The 18,521-nt window shown below is 47.5% G+C and overlaps 1 protein-coding gene across 3 annotated transcripts in view; it reads right to left on the bottom strand.

The window, feature by feature from the left end:
- Positions 1-207: 207 nt before the first annotated feature.
- TNFRSF11A (TNF receptor superfamily member 11a) overlaps positions 208-18,521 on the bottom strand; it is a 33,507-nt gene continuing 15,193 nt past the window's right edge. For all 3 annotated transcript variants that reach the window (XM_015536798.2, XM_042962096.1, XM_042962098.1), the window contains 3 exons: positions 16,870-16,922; positions 14,748-15,510; positions 208-2,252 (listed from right to left, as the gene is read on the bottom strand). In XM_015536798.2, coding sequence (XP_015392284.2) covers positions 1,882-2,252; positions 14,748-15,510; positions 16,870-16,922 — 1,187 coding nt within the window. In that variant the 3' untranslated portion in view covers positions 208-1,881. The remainder of the gene's footprint in view (positions 2,253-14,747; positions 15,511-16,869; positions 16,923-18,521) is intronic.

The raw sequence follows: 18,521 nt of genomic DNA, 5'->3' as shown, positions 1-18,521 counted from the left end.
TTTCTTCCACTTTTATAATATCTCTTTTTTTAATTTTTAATATTTACTTTTGAGAGAGAGAGAGAGGGAGAGAGAGAGAGAGAGAGAGAGAGAGCGAGCGCATGAGCAGGGGAGGGGCAGAGAGAGGAGGAGACACAGAATCCTAAGCAGGCTCCAGGTTCTGAGCTGTCAGCACAGAGCCCGATGTGGGGCTTAAACCCACAAACTATGAGATCATGACCTGAGCTGAAGTCAGATGCTTAACCGACTGAGCCACCCAGGTGCCCCATAACATCTCTTTTTGGATGGATGTTAACAAAATGGGCAGAACAGATAGTAAGTTCCCATAAACTAATCATCCTGGCAATGCAATTACTTCCTGCAGGGGTTTTTGTTTGTTTGTTTTTGTTTTTTGCCAGCAAAGGAGTCCCATAAATTATAGAGCCACCCTCTGCTTCTCCATTAAAATTCATAACTGGCTGATAGTTTTCCAGCATTTCCAAGAGATCTGCAACCAGTAGGGAGAAATCAATGATGGCCACTCCTTCAGCTGGGCACCTGTGGCCCCTGGCACCTGAGGAGATTAAATACTCACCACAACGGATGGACCAACCCAGGTAATTCCTTTCAATCTGACTCATGCTGTGTGTTTCCTCACAAGAGGGCTGGTCTAAGAGAAAAGTGTCTCTGTGATAAGTTTTCTTAAATGCATAATATGAGGATTCTGTTTAAAGTAAGAACACCAAGCTGCAGCAACTTGGATCTTTAGAGATTCAGCTAGGACCTGACGGCCTCTACTGGAATGAGTAAATACATCCACCTCAGGGGTGAACCATTTTGGGAGTGGGGGAAAGAAGGACACACTACCACTTAGTTCTGCCTGAGGATTGACAGAGTCTTAAGAACATTCAGGGGGAAGTAGGGTTTCCCTTTTTCCTTCCTCTAAAAAAACGAGAACACAGAAAAAATTTCAAAAACAAAAAGTCACTCCAGTTGCTCCCTGAGCCTCCCTCCAAGCTTCACAGTCCTAGCCTTTTCCCAAAAGTGCTTAGTACAGACCTCCCTACCCCCCAAAAAAGCCGTCACCAAAACACAGGGAGCCTACTTGCAAGAAGGGGTGCAAATATATGTAAAGAAGACCAGCACCCTAAGGATAATTTTCAAGAAAATCGTTACAGAGTAAAAACAAAAGGGGGGGGGGTTGTATCAAGAAAAATGTTATGGAAGTGAAATGCAAATATGGGGGGGGGAGACCCAAAAAGAACAGATCACTAAAACAGATGCCATGAAGAGACAAACTACTGATGAAATGATAATGGGGAATGGGAGGGGATGGAGGAAAACCCTAAAAGGAGGTAAAAAGTGGAGCGACGTCTACCCGTGTCATCAGTTGATACGTGACTGTGGGTAACAGTGAATGGTGACAACAAATGCAGGTTTTTCAAAAGTGCCCGATTCTATAAAGAGCAAGATAGGTGGAGAATGTCAGGTAAGTTGACGATGTACCGAAGAGAGGGACGTCTGGGCGCAGATCGGGGCTGCCGCCCTGACCCGCCCAGGAGCAGGTGCGCGCAGTCCCCAGGCCCCGCCCAGGAGCAGGTGCGCGCGGTTCCCCAGACCCCGCCCAGGAGCAGGTGCGCGCGGCCCCCAGGCCCCGCCCGGGAGCAGGTGCGCTCCGTCCCCAGGCCCCGCCCGGGCACGGGCGCGCGAGCCTCCTCCCGGCCCGCCCCTGGCCCCGGTCCCGCCCAGGCGCAGGTGCGTGCGGCTCCCCGCCTCCAAGTGGGAACGCGCGGCCCCCGTGGTGCCCGCCGAGCCCGGGCTGGATGGCCCCGAGGTCCGCGCCCGCCCCACCGCAGAGCGGCTCCGAGGGGGCGCCGAGAGCCGCCGCGAGTCACCCGCCGCTCAGCGCCGCGCCCTTGCCGCGCCCTTGTCGGCCTCCCCCTGCTCCTGCACCGGCCGCGAGGCCTTGTCGGGCCCGGGGGAGCCGCACTCCTGCAGCCCCCGGCCCGGGCGCGCCTCCAGGTCAGCGCATGGGTCGGGGAAGCGCGGCCCGAGGCCCGCGAACGAGTCGCAGCGCGGCGGGCTCTCCTCCTGCACCGGGCGGCCCACCGGCTCCCCCGCGCCGCCGCCGCCACCGCCGCCGCCGCCGCCGCCGGGCCCCGCCGGGCCCTCCTGGGAGTTCTGGCTGACGTAGACCACGATGATGTCGCCCTTGAAGTTCATCACCTGCCCGCTGGAAATAAACGTGGAGTTACTGTTTCCAGTCACATTTCCTACAAGGGGAGAGGAAGAGAGAACACGCAGAGGATGAGTCATCGGCCCTTGGTGAGAACTTGGTCTTGTGATAGGGAAGTGTCCCAAGAAAGCAGGCTGTTCTAGCGGCGGCCTCTCCTCACCGACACCGTCTCTAACGCGCATCTGACACTCCGAGGGGCTCCATCATTTTTCATCTCAGCAGGCCTGACTGCGGCGGAAGAAGGAGGGGCAGAGAGGAGAGCGGCGAGACCACAGGCCACGCTCCAGTCGTCGTTTGCCACGTGGGACTCAGCTTGCTGAGAGCACAGCTGGGAGGTCGACTCACAGGTGCAGCTGCTACCTAGGAACGCGTGTGCATGATCTACCTGCAAGATCTACCTGCAGCAAACAGCCAGTGGCCTGGCCAGGTCCAGCGCGTCAGGAGGGGAACGCAGGGCAGGAGGAAAGGTCATTGCCAGATAGGACCCCGAGCCCACTTCAGCCCAGCCTCCCCTCTGACCAGTTGTCATCGCTTTTTGTACCTTCCACGCAGGTCCCTGACAGTTCAGCCTTGGAGGGCCAGGGGGCCACCCAGGCTCAGTATTTAGCATGATTTAGTATTTAACTGATTTAGGTTAAATCCGTTTCCTTAACACTTCGTTTTTAACTCCTGGAACAAAAGAGATTCAGAAGACGAAAATGGAAAAAAACAAATCCTGTAAATCATTCTTTCCTCGGAAGCCTGAGGAGTGTTTTGTCCCGGGGGGGGGGGGGCTCTATATCACTTCTTTGTGGGTGACTGGATTTGGCCAGTCTTTAATTCATGGGCCTTTTGGAAAATAGAAAGTTCAACAAATGTTAGGAAACTTGCTACTCCTATTACTCTTCTATTTAAAGACTGATAGCTAGAAATGTCCCAGGTGAAAAGAAGGGCCATAAACCAAGTAGATGCAGAAATGTCCCAACACTCAGTATCAAAAACAAAATCTTTCATTCTGACAGAGAGGTGAACAGCAAAATAGCTCCTCACTGTTAACTTCCTCTTTTTGTTTTCTCCTCTACTGTGACCCAGCTTCATAACAATTTATACACATTAATCTTCTATCACCACTCCACAAGAAGAGATTTTCCTCAAATTTGGAAGGCTTGTTTTGGAGGGTCTAAAATACCAACAGCTTACAGGGAATCCCTTTGGGGAGCCTTCCCTCTACCCATAAGATACCTCCAGGGAAGCTGAAATGGAGGCCCAGTGACCCATGAAACGATAAGATTTAAAATGTGGGCAACTTAGGACGCCTGGGTGGCTCAGTCGGTCGAGTGACCAGCTCTTGATTTCTGTTTAGGTCATGATCTCACGGTTCTGGAGTTCAAGTCCTGCACTGGGCTCCATACTTGAAGCACAGGGCCTGCTTGGGATTCTCTCTCTCTCTCTCTCTGCCCCTCCCCCGCTTGCACTCTCTCTCTCTCTCAAAAATAAGTAAAAACTTAAAAGAAAATAAAATGTGAGCAACAAATCTGAAGATCTATGACTCATGCTATTTCTCCCACAGGCAGTTGTGTGCAGTATATATTTCAAGATAGGTAGTGGTGGGGATTTATTTGCCTAATAACCCCCCAAGCAACACGGGGGCGGCCAGCTAGTATTCCCATTCACCAGCTAGCTGGATGGCTCCGCGTTCTCCATTTCCTCTGAAATATCCCAACAGGTGCTCAGAACATACACTGTACTCTAAGCTAGCAGTCTCCTTTCTAGTACGTCTATGCCTTTCTGCTCCCACCAGCTACCAAGGTGGTTCTCAGTTCTGTTTTTACCAGCTGAACTCATTAGTAAATGTTATTAACTATTTTGTGAAGTGGTAAAATCTAAGTGTGATAAAAAGGGGAAAGTTTGGGGCGCCTGGATGACTCAGCTGGTGAAGCGTCCGACTTCGGCTCAGGTCATGATCTTGTGGTTCACAGGTTCGAGCCCCATGTCAGGTGCTGTGCTGACAGCTCAGAGCCTGGAGCCTGCTTTGGATTCTGTGTCTCTCCCTCCCTCTGGCCCTCCCCTACTCACACTCTGTCTCTCTCTCAAAAATAAACATTAAAAATTTTTAATAAAAAAAAAGGGGGGAAATGTTTCTGTAAAAACCCAAGTGACTGCTTTGCAAGGACCCAAATAAGAGGACTCGAGACAAGAGACAGCTTCAACAAACTGCTGAATTGGTGCGGTGGTGTGGGAAAGAGAACTGTGGAGAAAAGAAACAAAACGAAACACACGAAACGTGCAAAAGGATCTCGCACTCACATTTGTTTTGCAAATGGCTGTAATTTCTCATTCCACCCTAAAGACATAGAGAGTGGAAATTAAGATTGTGAGGTTCATGTAAAAAAGTCTCAGGAAACTATCAACACCCAATACATATGGCCTTTACTAAAAATAGCGTGAACGTTAAGTTCTATGTTTTAAATTTAAAAAGATATTCAAGGGGCGCCTGGGTGGCTCAGTCAGTTGAGCGTCCGACTTCAGCTCAGGTCATGATCTCACAGCTGGTGAGTTCGAGCCCCGCGTCGGGCTCTGTGCTGACAGCTCAGAGCCTGGAGCCTGCTTCGGATTCTGTGCCTCCCTCTCTGTCTCTCTGCTCCTCCCCCACTCATGCTCTCTCTCTCTCTCTCTCTCTCTCAAAAATAAATAAACATTAAAAAAAATTTTTTAAATAAATAAAAATAAAAAGATATTCAAGAGGGGTGCCCGGGATGGCTCAGTCAGTTGGGTGTTTGACTCTGGATTTCGGCTCAGGTCAAGATCCCAGGGTCATGGGATCGAGCGTCGCATCAGGCTCTCTGCTGAGTGTGGAGCCTGCTTGAGATTCTCTCTCTCCCTCTGTCCCTCTCCTCAGTTTGTGCTCTCCTTTAAAAAAAAATTAAGTTTTTAAAAAGTATGATTTTCCCAGTACAGCTCCTCTAGTCTGTTGTGACAATGTCAGTGACTGGGTGATGCTCTTGTTCGTCCTTATAACGTAAAACTACACAGAGGGCATCGCTAACCACTGTGTGATTGATTTATGGTTTTGAATTTAATCTCCCATCTTCACCGTCTTCATACTGAGATTTATCTACTTAGGTCATGGTATATACAATTTCTCCCTCATTTTAAATTTTATTTTCCAACAAATCATCATCATGAATCCACTGTTGTTTACCTTCTTCCTTGTCAGAATCTTCATCTTGTCAGAGCTCTAGTAAAAGCCCGTGTTTTATCGTCTTGTACATCAAGATCCTGTTTAATTATTCACACTAAGAATTTTATCCCATGCCAATTGCCTCATGGCAAACAATATCTCTGATATAGGAGCTGTATTCTTTTTTCTTTCCCTTCCTCCTTCCCTTCCCCTCTCTTTTTCCAAAATGGAACTCAAATCCTTTTGCCCAAGATACATTTACACATTTCAGAATTCTTTGATTCATAGGCCAGATCAAGAATATTATTCTTTGAGGGAGGTGGGGACAGGGTGGGGGAGGTGGACAAGACCTGTAAATTCCTAACAATTAGGATGTAAAGAAAAGTTATCTAGAATGAGTATGAGATTCTCAAACAATTTTATTCTTCACATGTGTTTTTTTTTTTCCTCCTTTACCCAAGGTATAATTAATGACAAAAACCACCGTCGGTTGAGTCCCAGCCCGTTTCATCCACGCTGACTTTTTTGAGAGTAGTAAACTGGTACAGACTCAACTTCCTTAAAAAGCTTTACTGATTTCTCAATGACAATACGTGGCATCACAGCCGTCTTCACGGGCATGTGACCTGTGCAGCTACGTGGGGCCCCGCACTCAGGAGGCCACGCCGGGATTACTGCTCTACGGTCATCATCTTGAATTTCTTGTTAATTTCTGTACACGGACACCTCGTGTTTTCATTTTCCAGTGGGTTCTGGAAATTATGTAGTGGGTCCTGACCTGGCAGGCAGCCCTTGAAAGTATTGCTCTGGGGGGTGGTGGTGAGCACCTGTGTGGCCCAGTCGGTTAAGCATCTGACTCTTGATTTCCGCCCAGGTAACGATCTCATGGTTCATGAGTTTGAGCCCCACATCGGGCTCTGCGTGGGCAGTGCTGAACCTGCTTGGGATTCTCTCCCTCCCTCTCTCTCTGTCCCTCCCCCATGCATGTGCTCTCTCTCTCTCTCAAAAAATAAATACACTTAAAAAAAGTATTACCCTGGGTTTTTCCCCTACACAGATGCTTTCGTTTAGCTTCACTCTTTTTGGAGGTGACATCCTGTAGGTTGGCCATCTTTCAATATTGCTGAAGTGTTCGTGAATCTAATTTTCTGTACCGATAAAGAACTAAATGTTTAGTAAGACACTAAGCTGCAGAGGCTATCTTCTGGCACCACTAAAATATGGATCCCATGATATGTTTCCATGGTAACCACAGTGATGGGAACAACACCCCAAATCCAGAATTTCTGAGTGCTCCCTCTGTGCCGGGCGGGCTGCTCTGTGCCCACCAGCTCGCAGCTGCCCTGTGTGTGAGCATTCCAGGTTTGCTTTCCCCCTCTGCTAACACTGCCTCCAGGATGGCAACTGCCAAACGGCCTTCTTTCCTCATGGCTCCTCCTGATACGGACTCACCTGCCTGGCATCTAATTATGTCAGTGTCATCCCGGTGCCGTGGTCCCTGAAGAGCAGAAGGGGCCAACTGGTGACTAAAGTGATGAGGTGTCAGTGGCTGCCTGAGTACAAGAGAGTGAGCAGTGGGGAGGGACAGAGGAGAGAGCAGGGGTCTGGAAGCTTCCGGTCTTGTTCCGCTCAGCCCTCCCTACCTGTGGGATTCGGGACAAGCCACCTAACACCTCTCCAGATTTCGGCCTGCTCAGTTTGTGAAATGAGAATCAAGTTTCAAGCCCTGCCAGCCTGGCAGGGTGCGGCCGCACGGAGCAGCACACAATACCTGTTAAACGAAAGAGTGAACGCATGAATACCCGCAGGACGGCACAAGGGTCCAATGAGATGATGGGTCTGAAAATCCCTGGGAAAGAGAGAACCAGGCTCAGGTGCGCGGATGGCATCACTACCCCTGGAACGTAGTGTCTGTGTGTGTGCACCTCGCAGGGAAACGGATTGGTGCAATGTGCCAGGCGGTGATGTTATTTTCCATCCCTGTCTTGTTGGAGGATCTCAACATGTCCTGAAGACGGAGAGGGAACTTCCCTCTAGAAATCTAACCAACTTCTGTTTTCTTCACTGAAATAATTCATCATGACGGCTGTCACTGGTTTGAAGACTCATCGGTATAGTTCTACACTAAACCCCCATGGTCTCGTTTCTCCTCACCCAAGTCCGCTAAGACCTGCCTGTAGCACGAGAGTCGATCAAGGTCAATTTAGAAGGAGCTGGTAATATCCTTATCCTGTAATACACCTCAGTCCTGAACTGTTCTTCTCAATAGCAATCATTCCTTAAAATGCGTTTTCTTCCTTTCAGGTCCCAGAGGTTGTATAGGGTTATGCAAGGGGCGCCTGGGTGGCCCAGAAGGTTAAGCGTCCGACTTCGGCTCAGGTCACGATCTCGCGGTCCGTGAGTTCGAGCCCCGCGTTGGGCTCTCTGTGCTGACAGCTCAGAGCCTGGAGCCTGTTTCAGATTCTGTGTCTCCCTCTCTCTGACCCTCCCCTGTTCATGCTCTGTCTCTCTCTGTCTCAAAAATAAATAAATGTTTAAAAAAATAAAAAAATAAATAAATATAGGGTTATGCAAGCTGACCAGAGAGGGCAAGGCCCTGCGATGGCGAGTTAGCAGGTCGCCATGGCAGCAAGCTGCCTGATCACGTGGGTGCTGAGGGGCCTCCTTTTCAGCATGGTTGCCGTGGCTTCTGCAGTTGATAGCGGCCCCTGAAGGGGTAGCTCTTTCCAGTGAGTGCCAAGGAAAGCCCCAGATTGTTCTGCTCTTAGAGGGGGACGCAGCCCTTGTTGGTAGCTAAGGGAAATATGAAAAGGGAGGGCGCCTGTGTGGCTCAGAGTCTGACTCTTGATTTCAGCTCAGGTCACGATCTCACAGTTCACAGGATGGACCCCGCCACAGGCTCTGTGCTGACGGCACAGTGTGCAGTTAGCGGGAGTCTGCTTAGGATTCTCTCTCTCTCTCTCTCTCTCTCTCTCTCTCTCTCTCTGCCCCTTCCCCGCTTGTACTCTCGCACTCTCTCTCTCCCCCCCTCAAAATAAATAAACATTAAAAAAAAGAAAATGTAACAAGGGAAGCATGGCGTAGATGGGGCTTATCCAAGATGCCTCACAAAGGCCTGAGACTTCGTTTCTACTGAGCCTCCAGGATAACAAGCAAAGCAAGGGTCCCTCCCCACCTTCCTTAACTTTCCTCAGCTGCCTTTCCGACAGCTTTCCCCTGCTAGGCTGCCCCCGGCAGTGACTGTAACTTCATGTCACTTGAGGACAAAGATGGGGTTGGAGGCATGGGAGAGAAAGAGCTTCCCTCACAAAAGAAGCGGCGATTGTGAAAACAGCAGCTCCTGAGACAACTGGCAGAAGGGAGGGGACTCCTAGGCCATGATAGGCATCACTTGCTGCGCAGACCCCACGTAAAGCAGCAGTGCGGCGGTTTAAGGTCTAGGCTTCATAACAGATAATCAGGATGTCACAATATTCTACTCACCGCACCTGGCTGGCTCAGTCGGCTAAGTGTCCTACTTTGGCTCGGGTCATGATCTCGTGGGTCATGAGTTCCAGCCCCACGTTGGGTTCTGTGCTGACAGCTCGGAGCCTGGAGCCTGCTTCGGATTCTGTGTCTCCCTCTCTCTCTGACCCTCCCTCACTTATGCTCTCTCTCTCAAAAATAAATAAACATTAAAAAAAAATTTTTTTAATAGTCTACTCGTCTCTCAACACAGGGAGACTGGGAATTGTATTTCAAGCTACCTAAAAGTGGGATTTGGGAGCCAGAATGACATGATGATTTTTATTAAATTAGAAATTTCAAAGAATTTCTAACATTAAACATGGATTGGCTCAGTTAAGATTAATATTTCATGTGACTTAACTAGCAGATTTTCCAGGTAACCTGAGAGCTAAAAATAGCACTGAAGTCAACAGAAACAAAGGCCAAATGAAGTGTCCCACCATGATCAGAAAGATGTCTACGCTTTAATAAGTCCATGCATCCCAATGGCCAACTCCATGGAATTTCTATTTCTTGGGCAGAGAAAACAAGCTTCATTTTAAGAACTCAATTTCTGGCAGAATTCACATTTTTAAGCAAGGTAATACATACTCTTCTCAAAAGCTTATCATGTTGTTTAAAATGCATAACGTATGAATACTGAATCAGAAGAACTATAGCAAATAATACCACCCAATTGTCATGTAGATTTTCTTCCAAGGAACAGAACTAAAAATATACACAAATACACTCAAACTACCCAGGCTACACGGAGTTCTTTTGGAATTTTTTAAAATCTTATTTTATACTTAACCCATATGCTTCTCATGTGATTTTCCTTTTTATGGAAATGTAAGCTCTGTTTTAGGCATTTGGAAGGAGTGGAGTATATGATGATAAGGGCAGGGAACCAGTATTTAATAGTTCCATTCTGAATCATGCTCGAAAGTTAGTTAGAATGGCTTACGAATGAAACTCTTCCAGAGCAAGCCCCATCAGAACAGAGAGACAGCAAGCAGGAGTGAATTCAAGTATACAGGGAACAAATTTTTCATATATTTTGAAATAACGCATTGACTTCTAGTACCAATGAATATTGCCCAATAACCAAATCATAAAATGTCATTTTTAACTTACAGACTCACTGACCTAATACTTGCCCTTATAGTACTTAGCTAAAAGTGAAACCCAAGCTAGTGGACGGCATTCCAACAGGAGAGAAAAGAAAGTTAGAAACAGAGCATTGTCCACTGGGGGCCCCTGGGTGGCTCAGTCAGTTAAGCGTCCAACTTTGGCTCAGGTCATGATCTTGCAGTTCTTGGGTTTGAGCCCAGTGCCTGGCTCTGTGCTGACCACTCAGAGCCTGGAGCCTGCTTCAGATTCTGTGTCTCCCTCTCTCTCTGCCCCTTCCTCGCTTATTCTCTCTCTCTCTCTCTCTCTCTCTCTCTCTCTTAAATAAATAAATAAATAAATAAATAAATAAATAAATAAATAAAATAGAGCATTGTCCATTGCCTGGGGGGAGTGGAGGGAAAGGGAAGAAAATTGAGGTAGGAAAGCCTTTATTTGTCCTTTCCGGGTGGAAATGGATGGTCAAGAATAGTCATGTCAAGAGAGGGGGACCCAGGGATGGGAGAAACGGGCAAGTGCCCCTTCATCTTCCAGTGCCCTTGGCTCCCAGGAATTGGCCTTGGTGTGTCTGTGCCATTTGCATGAACCAGCTCACCTTTGGCTCCTCTACCCAGGACACTGAGGTCTGTCCAGGATAGTTAATGCCTTCCGTCCCCTGCCTGGCCTCCCGCTCCCCAGGACAGACTGAAGAAGTAGGAGGTGGAGAGTGAGTTTAGGGAATAAACAAACATGGTCTCTTGTTCTCTAGTTACTCATGACTGGCTGAATGAATGAATGAGACGGACACACCGTGACTAAGTCACCTTGGGAGAAACTGGAAAGATCAGGTGTGGCAAAGCTCATGGAAATTCCCACTGAATGGTGCGGCTGTCTAGAGACTGCTCGTTGATAAAGGTGTGGGGGTGCCGGGCTCAGCGAGAAGGACAGAAAGCGCACAGAAGGGGCCGTGCAGGCAGCACGCCTGCCCTCTCTGCCCAGAAGTGGCATCTGAGCTGAGACCTGGAAGGACAGGAGGAGTGGGCGGTCTGGAAAAAGGGCCAGTGCACGGGCGGGGTGGCTGGCACTAACAGAAGCACAGAAGAGGAGAGTGAGGGGTGTTCGTACTAAAAGGGGCTGGCTTTGGCCAGAACCGAGGTGGGTGAGCGGGGGAAGGAGAGAGCAGGCTGTGATCTCAAGTTACTGATTTCTTCAGTTGTCCACTCCTTCACCTCAATCCCTACTTGCTTGGCAAGCTTTCCTAAGTCTCTGTGGCTCAGTAGACTGTCAATAAAGATATGACAGAAAAATCAATACGTAGCTGGTGGTCATTAATAATCACTGTGGGCCCTGTAAATAAACAACGGTTTCCAGCTCAAAAGTGGCCGAACCAAGTAAGTGATTTCAGGGGCCAAAAACAAGTCACCAGTCACTGCAGACACATTATTCTTTCTTCCACAGGAAATAATTTTCTAGACACAGTGAGAATTCTCCAAACTCCAGGTGAAAGGATTTGTAACCAAGGTAACCACCATTACGTCATCAGGATAGTAATTTAAGATGTAAATTAAGAAGTGGTTATAGAAGACATAACCAAATGTATGTGTTCCCCTTATGGGTCTTTGCTAACAATTCTCACCGTTCTCTAAGAGTTACAACACTGAGGGGCGCCTGGGTGGCTCAGTCGGTTGAGCGTCCGACTTCGGCTCAGGTCATGACCTCATGGTTTGTGGGTTCGAGCCCCACATCGGGCTCTGTGCTGCCGGCTCGGAGCCTGGAGCCTGCTTCGGGTTCTGTGTCTCCCTCTCTCTCTGCCCCTCCCCCATCGTGCTGTGCCTCTGTCTCTCAAAATAATAAACATTAAAAAGAAAGAATTATAACATTCAGAAAATAGCCTTAACTTTGGATATTATTTTTAAAAGTTATGCTTGTAGAACTGTTTGGAGAACCATCATGCGCTCCCAAGGGATGCTGGGTGTGAAGGAGATACTCCCCCCGCCCCTACTGAGGAAGTACCCAATCATGTCATTGTTTCCAGAAACCACTTGATTTGGTTGCAAGTTTTTTTACATTATTATTTTTGAGAGAGAGCGAGAAAGAGACAGCGTGCAAATGGGGAAAGGGGCAGAGGAAGAGAGAGAATCTGAAGCAGGTTCCATGCTCGCCACAGAGCCCCATGCAGGTCTCAACCTCATGACCGTGAGATCGTGACCTGAGCCAAAACCAACAGTCAGACGCTCAACCAACTGACCCACCCAGGCGCCTCCGGAAGTTTAAAACATTAAAACCCACACCTAAAAATCTAACACCCAATAAAAAAAAAAGCCACCTCCTTCAAGTCCTCGAGAGCACAGTGGCTTCCAGGAGATCAAATACAAATAGACCTCCCTCTGATTTTTCACTCAAGCTCCATTCTTTCACACATTATATAGAACGTACATTATGACAATCTTAAAAAAAAAAAAAAAAAAAAAAAAGCAATAATGAGGAAGTGCTATTTTGACCAGAAACCAGAAGGCGTGTTCATGCAGAAGCAATTATGGAGAGAATAGCACAGCCTCAAAAATCAGTCTGGCTGCTGCTTCTCCTCGGGCTAGAATGAACTTGGCCCTCTTGCTGGCATCCACACGCGGGCTCTCACGGATGTTTTGCATGGCTAAGCACCAGATGAACAGAGAGAAAGCAGTGTAAACTTTCTGCAAATTAACACCACTTAGTTGATGACACGCTTTTTTTTTTTTTCTTTCCTCTATGCCTAGCTGTTTAGTGCTGGAGAAAATAAATGATAATAAAAACCAGACTAGGGCATTGTTTTAACTCTTTACAGGAGACCACAGATCTAGCTTTTGGCTTTGTGACACTAAGAAAAAAATCTCTCTTTAAGTTCGGCCAACATGGGGCGCCTGGGTGGCTCAGTCAGTTAAACATCCGACTTTGGCTCAGGTCGTGATCTCACGGTTCGGGAGTTCGAGCCCTGCGTCAGGCTCTGCACTGACAGAGCCTGGGAAGGCTTGGGATTCTCTCTCTCTCCCCTTTGCCCCTCCTCCACTTGCATCCCCCCCCCCCCCAATAAATAAACTTAAAAAAAAAATAAACAAATTCGACCAACTCTTCTTCCAACAGTTGCTGAAGTTGTTCACACAGTGGCAGTCTTACTAAGACATGGCCACGGCCACACTCAGCTTTGGTTTCCCAGCTCCCCACAGTCCAAAATGCTAGTGTTTCGTATGTCTCTATGACCGATAGGAAGAAAATTAACCACTAAAAAAAGAAGTCGAATCATACAAACGAAGAGTAGAGCCCAACTTTCAGTTATGGAAATTCCTTAAAATCTTAACGTTGAGGTCTTCTGAAGGAAGAACACATCGGTTCTTTGAAAATATCCCCAAACGCATCTCCTCCTTTCAGTCTGAGAATTGATATGATAGAATTTACACCTCAGGAAGTTTGTGTAGTTACAGCAAAACCACAAAGCTTAGAAGACAGACTAAAGCACACTCTTCTATCAAATAAGCCAGGGGCCATCGCCAGCATGAGGCAGAAGAGACTCTGTGTTTCGGGTAGGACCTAGCTACCTCAGGGTTATAAAATCATTCAAAGACCAGCTGCTGGTACTGCTTGTGGTCTAAATAAAGAGGCAGGAAAGAAAAAGAAAAAGGCATCCTAGGATACAGGTGGTCCACAAATGGGCTTTTTTCCTTTTCCTTTTTGAGGGTGGGAGGAGTCTGTGATGCCCTTTATGTTTTTTTTTTAAGTCTGTTTGTTTGTTTATTTAGAGAGCCAGCGGGGGAGGGGCAGAGAGAGAAGGGGACCGAGGATCCCAAGCAGGCTCTGTGCTGACAGCAGACAGCCCAACGCGGGGCTCGAACACACGCACCGTGAGACTGTGACCTGAGCCAAAGTTGGATGCTCAACTGACCAAGCCATCCAGGCACCCCCTGTGAAGCCCTTTAAATGGTATACGTGCACTTATTCATTTTTCTGGAGAAAGTGTCTATAGCTGTCGGAAGACTCTCAGAGAGATCCCTGACCCCCCATGTGGTAGATAAAACCCAGAGCTCACACTACCAGCGGCAAGGTTCCTTGTAACTACATGATGAAACAGACGGCATCTCAGCCTTGGGGAAAAAGTTATTGTAACTGGTGGGCTATTCGTGCTCAAGCAGTGATGCAACGATAAGTCTCTATCATGATTTTAAACTGTAAAATTATCCTCCTCGTTCCATAAATACATTATATGCAGTGGCTGTAAAAGGGGCTTCTCATATAAAGCATCAAAGGACATTTATACTGCATCGTGAATTTGGTATCGAACCGAGATACTCTCCATAAATATTAATTGATTAAGAATTAACTAAACAATGTTTGTCCCCTGAAAATTATGAAAGCTTTCTCTGGAGCTTTGAGGAGTAGGTTGTTTTAAAAACAGAAACAGAACCCAGAAATCTGAGGGAACGCCTTGACTTCAGCCAGTCCCGAGGTCAATGCTGCCATTGCTTTGGGAGGCTCACTGCCGGGGGCGCGCGGTGAGGCATATGTAAATGAAGACAGTCCCGGGGGCTGGAGGATACAGTCACACACCCGTCACAAACCCAACGTGTGGACGGGGTCAAAACCCACCCTGCAAAGAGGTCTATCAGGAGGAAACGTGCGAGCAAAATTTTCCCCACGTTAGCATCCTTCCTCCCCAAATGGTCTGTGACACTTGCCTTCAAACACTGCATAAAGCAACAGGCCTTTTTTAAAGCTCAGAAGGAAGGGACCAGGAAAATCACTTACCAGATGCAGGTGGCTGGTCACCGGAGGGGCTTCCAGACCCCGGGCCTCCCCTCATCGAGCCGGGAAGCCTTACGTCGGCCCCGTCCGTGGGCTGGCCTGTCCCGTCGGCTGCTTCTTCAGGCGGGGGGCCCATGCCATAGGCGCACTGGGGCAAAGGTCCACTTTTCGGGGTAGGCGTGAGGGGTTCCCGGTCCTCCCCGGGAGGGTTTCTGCAGCCTGCGCAGCCCTCTGCAGAGCTGGGGCTGGCTGCCCAGTGGGGGCAATTGCCACCCTCCACTTCTTTTTGCAAGTACTTTTCGGGGGCTATGGGAATCCAGTCGGTCCTGCACGGGGGCTCCGTGAAATTGCAGCTTTCAGAATCCACCAAGCCCTCTGTCCCAGTGAAGCACTGGCTTAAACTGTCATTCTCCCCCACCTCCAGGGGCTCAGGGAAAGGGGGTGTGGATTTGCTGCCAGGCCGAGGGAGGGACAGTGAAGAGTCTGGGGTCTGGGAGGGCCTGTCTACATATTCGTCTTCCGTGGGCATCTGCCTGAAGGGGTCCCCCTCAATCTCGCTGACCAAGGTGAGCATTCCAGCATCTTCTCCCTGTGCACAGGGACCACCCCCTGAGCACACACCGCCACAGAGGCCAATGCCGTCTGGACAGCACATATCTTCGGGAAACATCTTCTCTTCCAGAGTCAGCAGTAAGACACCTTCACAAATTTCACGCTGACTAGAGGCTTCCATATGAGTGCTGCTAAAATTGTTGCCTGAGGACTCCTGCAGATTTCAATTCAGAAGGCACAGGTATTAATGCCCACACTTACTAGAACATGTTCCTGCTAAACACAGCTGAAAATGGTTTATAGTAATTATTTCCACCGTGACAAGTACAGATGGACCACTCACTGGGTACTTTGCCTGTGTTATTTAAAATTACAGTGGGGGAGAACCCTAAAATGGAATCCAACCAGAAACCAATGAATCAAACTGCATTTCCCACGAACAGCACGTTCACACCCAAATAAGGCAAAGGGCTAACTCAACTTTAGAACACAGTGTTTTGTCCATATACATTCAATCTAAATTAAAAAAAAAAAACAAACCTGTAAACAAATAATGAATTCTAGCTAGTAGCTTTGTTTTTTGCTGTGGTACAGTTTAGTAATTGTGAAACTACTGTCTCTGTGTTCCGTCATTGAGCCAATGAGCAAATATACTGACAGTAACGGGAGCCATATTTCATCCTGTTGGGAATGGGAGAGGGGAGATTCAAATCCAGGTAAGGGAAAGACCAAATGAATCCTGTGGTGTTGGGATTGGGATTGGGATTGGGATTGGAATTGGGAGAATCAGGATGAGCTCCCGGTTTAAAGTTTATATTCTTCATGCCTTAAAGACAATAGATTTAAGGGACAGAATCAGGTAATTGAAGACATATTAATAATTAATAGCACATGTGGATAATAGTTCGTAACACTATTACATTTCTTGATTTTGATAAAGGTTCTAAGGTTATGTAAGAGAATGTGCTTGCTCTTAGGAAATTCGCCCTGAAGCATTTAAAGGTATAGGAGCATGATGTCTGCCTTTTCACTCTAAAATGGACCACGAATAAAAGCACACATAGACATACACACACAAACAGACGGCCAATGATGAAGTATAAGCAATTGCTGGGTCTGAGTTTAGGGCATGTGGCAGTTTTTTGTGTGCTATTCTCACTGCTTTTCTATAATTTTGAATATATCAAAATTAAAAGTTACCAAAATAACTCTTTTCAATCACTCTGGAGTAAAGGAAAATGGCAGCTCTTTCCTACTCAGAATCTGTCCTAGGCGATCAAGACTGGCACCAGAAAGCAACATAACTGATGTATGTGCACAGAGATGATGCGTGGCATGAAATGCAAAGAAAACAGCATTTAGATGAGCAGCTGTGTGGGCTTTGGCTTATCCTGTAAGCGACCAATCCTGGGATTGGAGGCTCCGTCCCTCCAGGCTGTACCCCTTTCCCAGCGGGGCTCGGCATTTGACTACTAACCGCCACAGTTAGATGTACTAACATGACTACATGTTAGTAGTCAACAGCCTACTGTTAAAAGTACGTTAAGGAGACACTTAAGACTTTTAAATTTACCTTATTTCCACTTAGGCGGCCGCAAGCCTCATTGACCCAGTGCCACAAATTAGCTAGAAAAACAAAGTAAGGATAAGAACTTCATATTATTATTTCCTCTAATTCAGTATTCTTGACCACTCTGTCAGCTGCGTGTATCTCTAAACACAGTCCTCTGCAAGTCTTTTCAGTGAGAGTTCCTGAGAGTGAAAACATTAAAAAAAAAAAAAAAAAAAAAAAAAGAAATCAACCAATTCAAAGACTCTTCCTACCAAAACCAGAACTTTCTGATCTCTGCAAAGCCCAAGTATCATGCACTAACGTTCTTCCAAATTCCTCTGGGCACACTCAGAGCGGCTGTTAGGACTTCAGGGGTTCTCCTTCCCTTTGCAAGTTTTCTTTGATATGAGGGAAGAGGGACGGGCGGGTGGGGCTGGGCGCTGCGGGGGGAATAAAGAAGACACTGGTCTGGGACACTGACTTTCCAGTACCCTAACTCCAATGTCTGTACAACACAGGGAAATTGCACGCCGGAAGGCTGTGGCAGGCTCCCCTGAGCTCCAGCGGGCCCCGAGTCCATAAAACCTATGAATTTATGTTCTACAAAGATAAAATTTTAGCCCACCTCCGCTGACTTTGATGGGCGGGGGGTGCTGTCCATTCTCCATTAGAAGATAATCAGGTCATGATAATAGCTAATGCTCCCTATTACATGACCTTGTCCGGTCCATTTCACTTCTCTGAGTCTCAGTTTCCTCATCATGAAACGGGAGAAATATCAGCACCCGCCTTATGGTGCCGTTGTGATTTCGTGACTGCGCGTAAAATGCGTAAGCGTGCTGGCACAGGATAAATATTCAATATGTGTCAGTTACTGCAATGACCTTTGTTATTAGTTTCGCGTCTTTTCTGTATTTTTGAAATTACACAAAAATAAAGTTCCTCCAAATAAAAGGAAACCTGTAGCTCTTCCCTTGGAGGGATCAATACTAGATAATCCCAAATGGTACTAAGAAAGGATACTTGTACGCATAGGGGATACTCATAATTACTAAGATGATCTCTCTCCTAGATGACTGCAAAAGCCCTCCTAACTGTATGTCCGCATCCACTCTTACTGCACCCCCAAAGTTGTTTTCCATCTACAACCAGAGGGCTGTTTTCACTGCTCTTTGCTAAGGATAAGGAGCAAACTCCGAACCCAAGCCTGCAGCGCTCCATCATCTGGCCACCCCTCCCCGTCCAGTTCCATCTCACGCTGGTCCTGACTTTCTGCTCCAGCGGCACTAACCTTAACTAATGCCAACTGGCCTTCAGATCTCAGCTCCGTATCTCTTCTGGGAGACCCTTGCTGGCCCCAAGGTCAGAGGACCCCGTTATCTGCTCACCTACAGCTCTGTAATTTCCCTTTTTAGCACTCAGTCTCACTGTGGTGCTCGGTAACGAGCCCCCAGTGCCAGTCCCATCCCTGGTAGCCAAAAAACGTGTGCCCCATGAACAGATGAAGGGAAGGCCAACAGCTCTAAACCTTCATTCGGTAATTGGTAGACCCATCGTCTTTCTCACTGAGAAGATATGGCAGTAAGAGATTATTACAGAGACAAAAACTAAAAAAAAAAAAAAAAAAAAAAGATCAGAAATCTGTTTATCTCACATAAACTCCACAAGTGACC

Source organism: Panthera tigris, chromosome D3, assembly GCF_018350195.1.
Source record: "Panthera tigris isolate Pti1 chromosome D3, P.tigris_Pti1_mat1.1, whole genome shotgun sequence".
Taxonomy (NCBI): Eukaryota; Metazoa; Chordata; class Mammalia; order Carnivora; family Felidae; genus Panthera; species Panthera tigris.
Note: the sequence above shows the minus strand (reverse complement) of the source record. Positions and strands in the feature narration are given on the sequence as shown.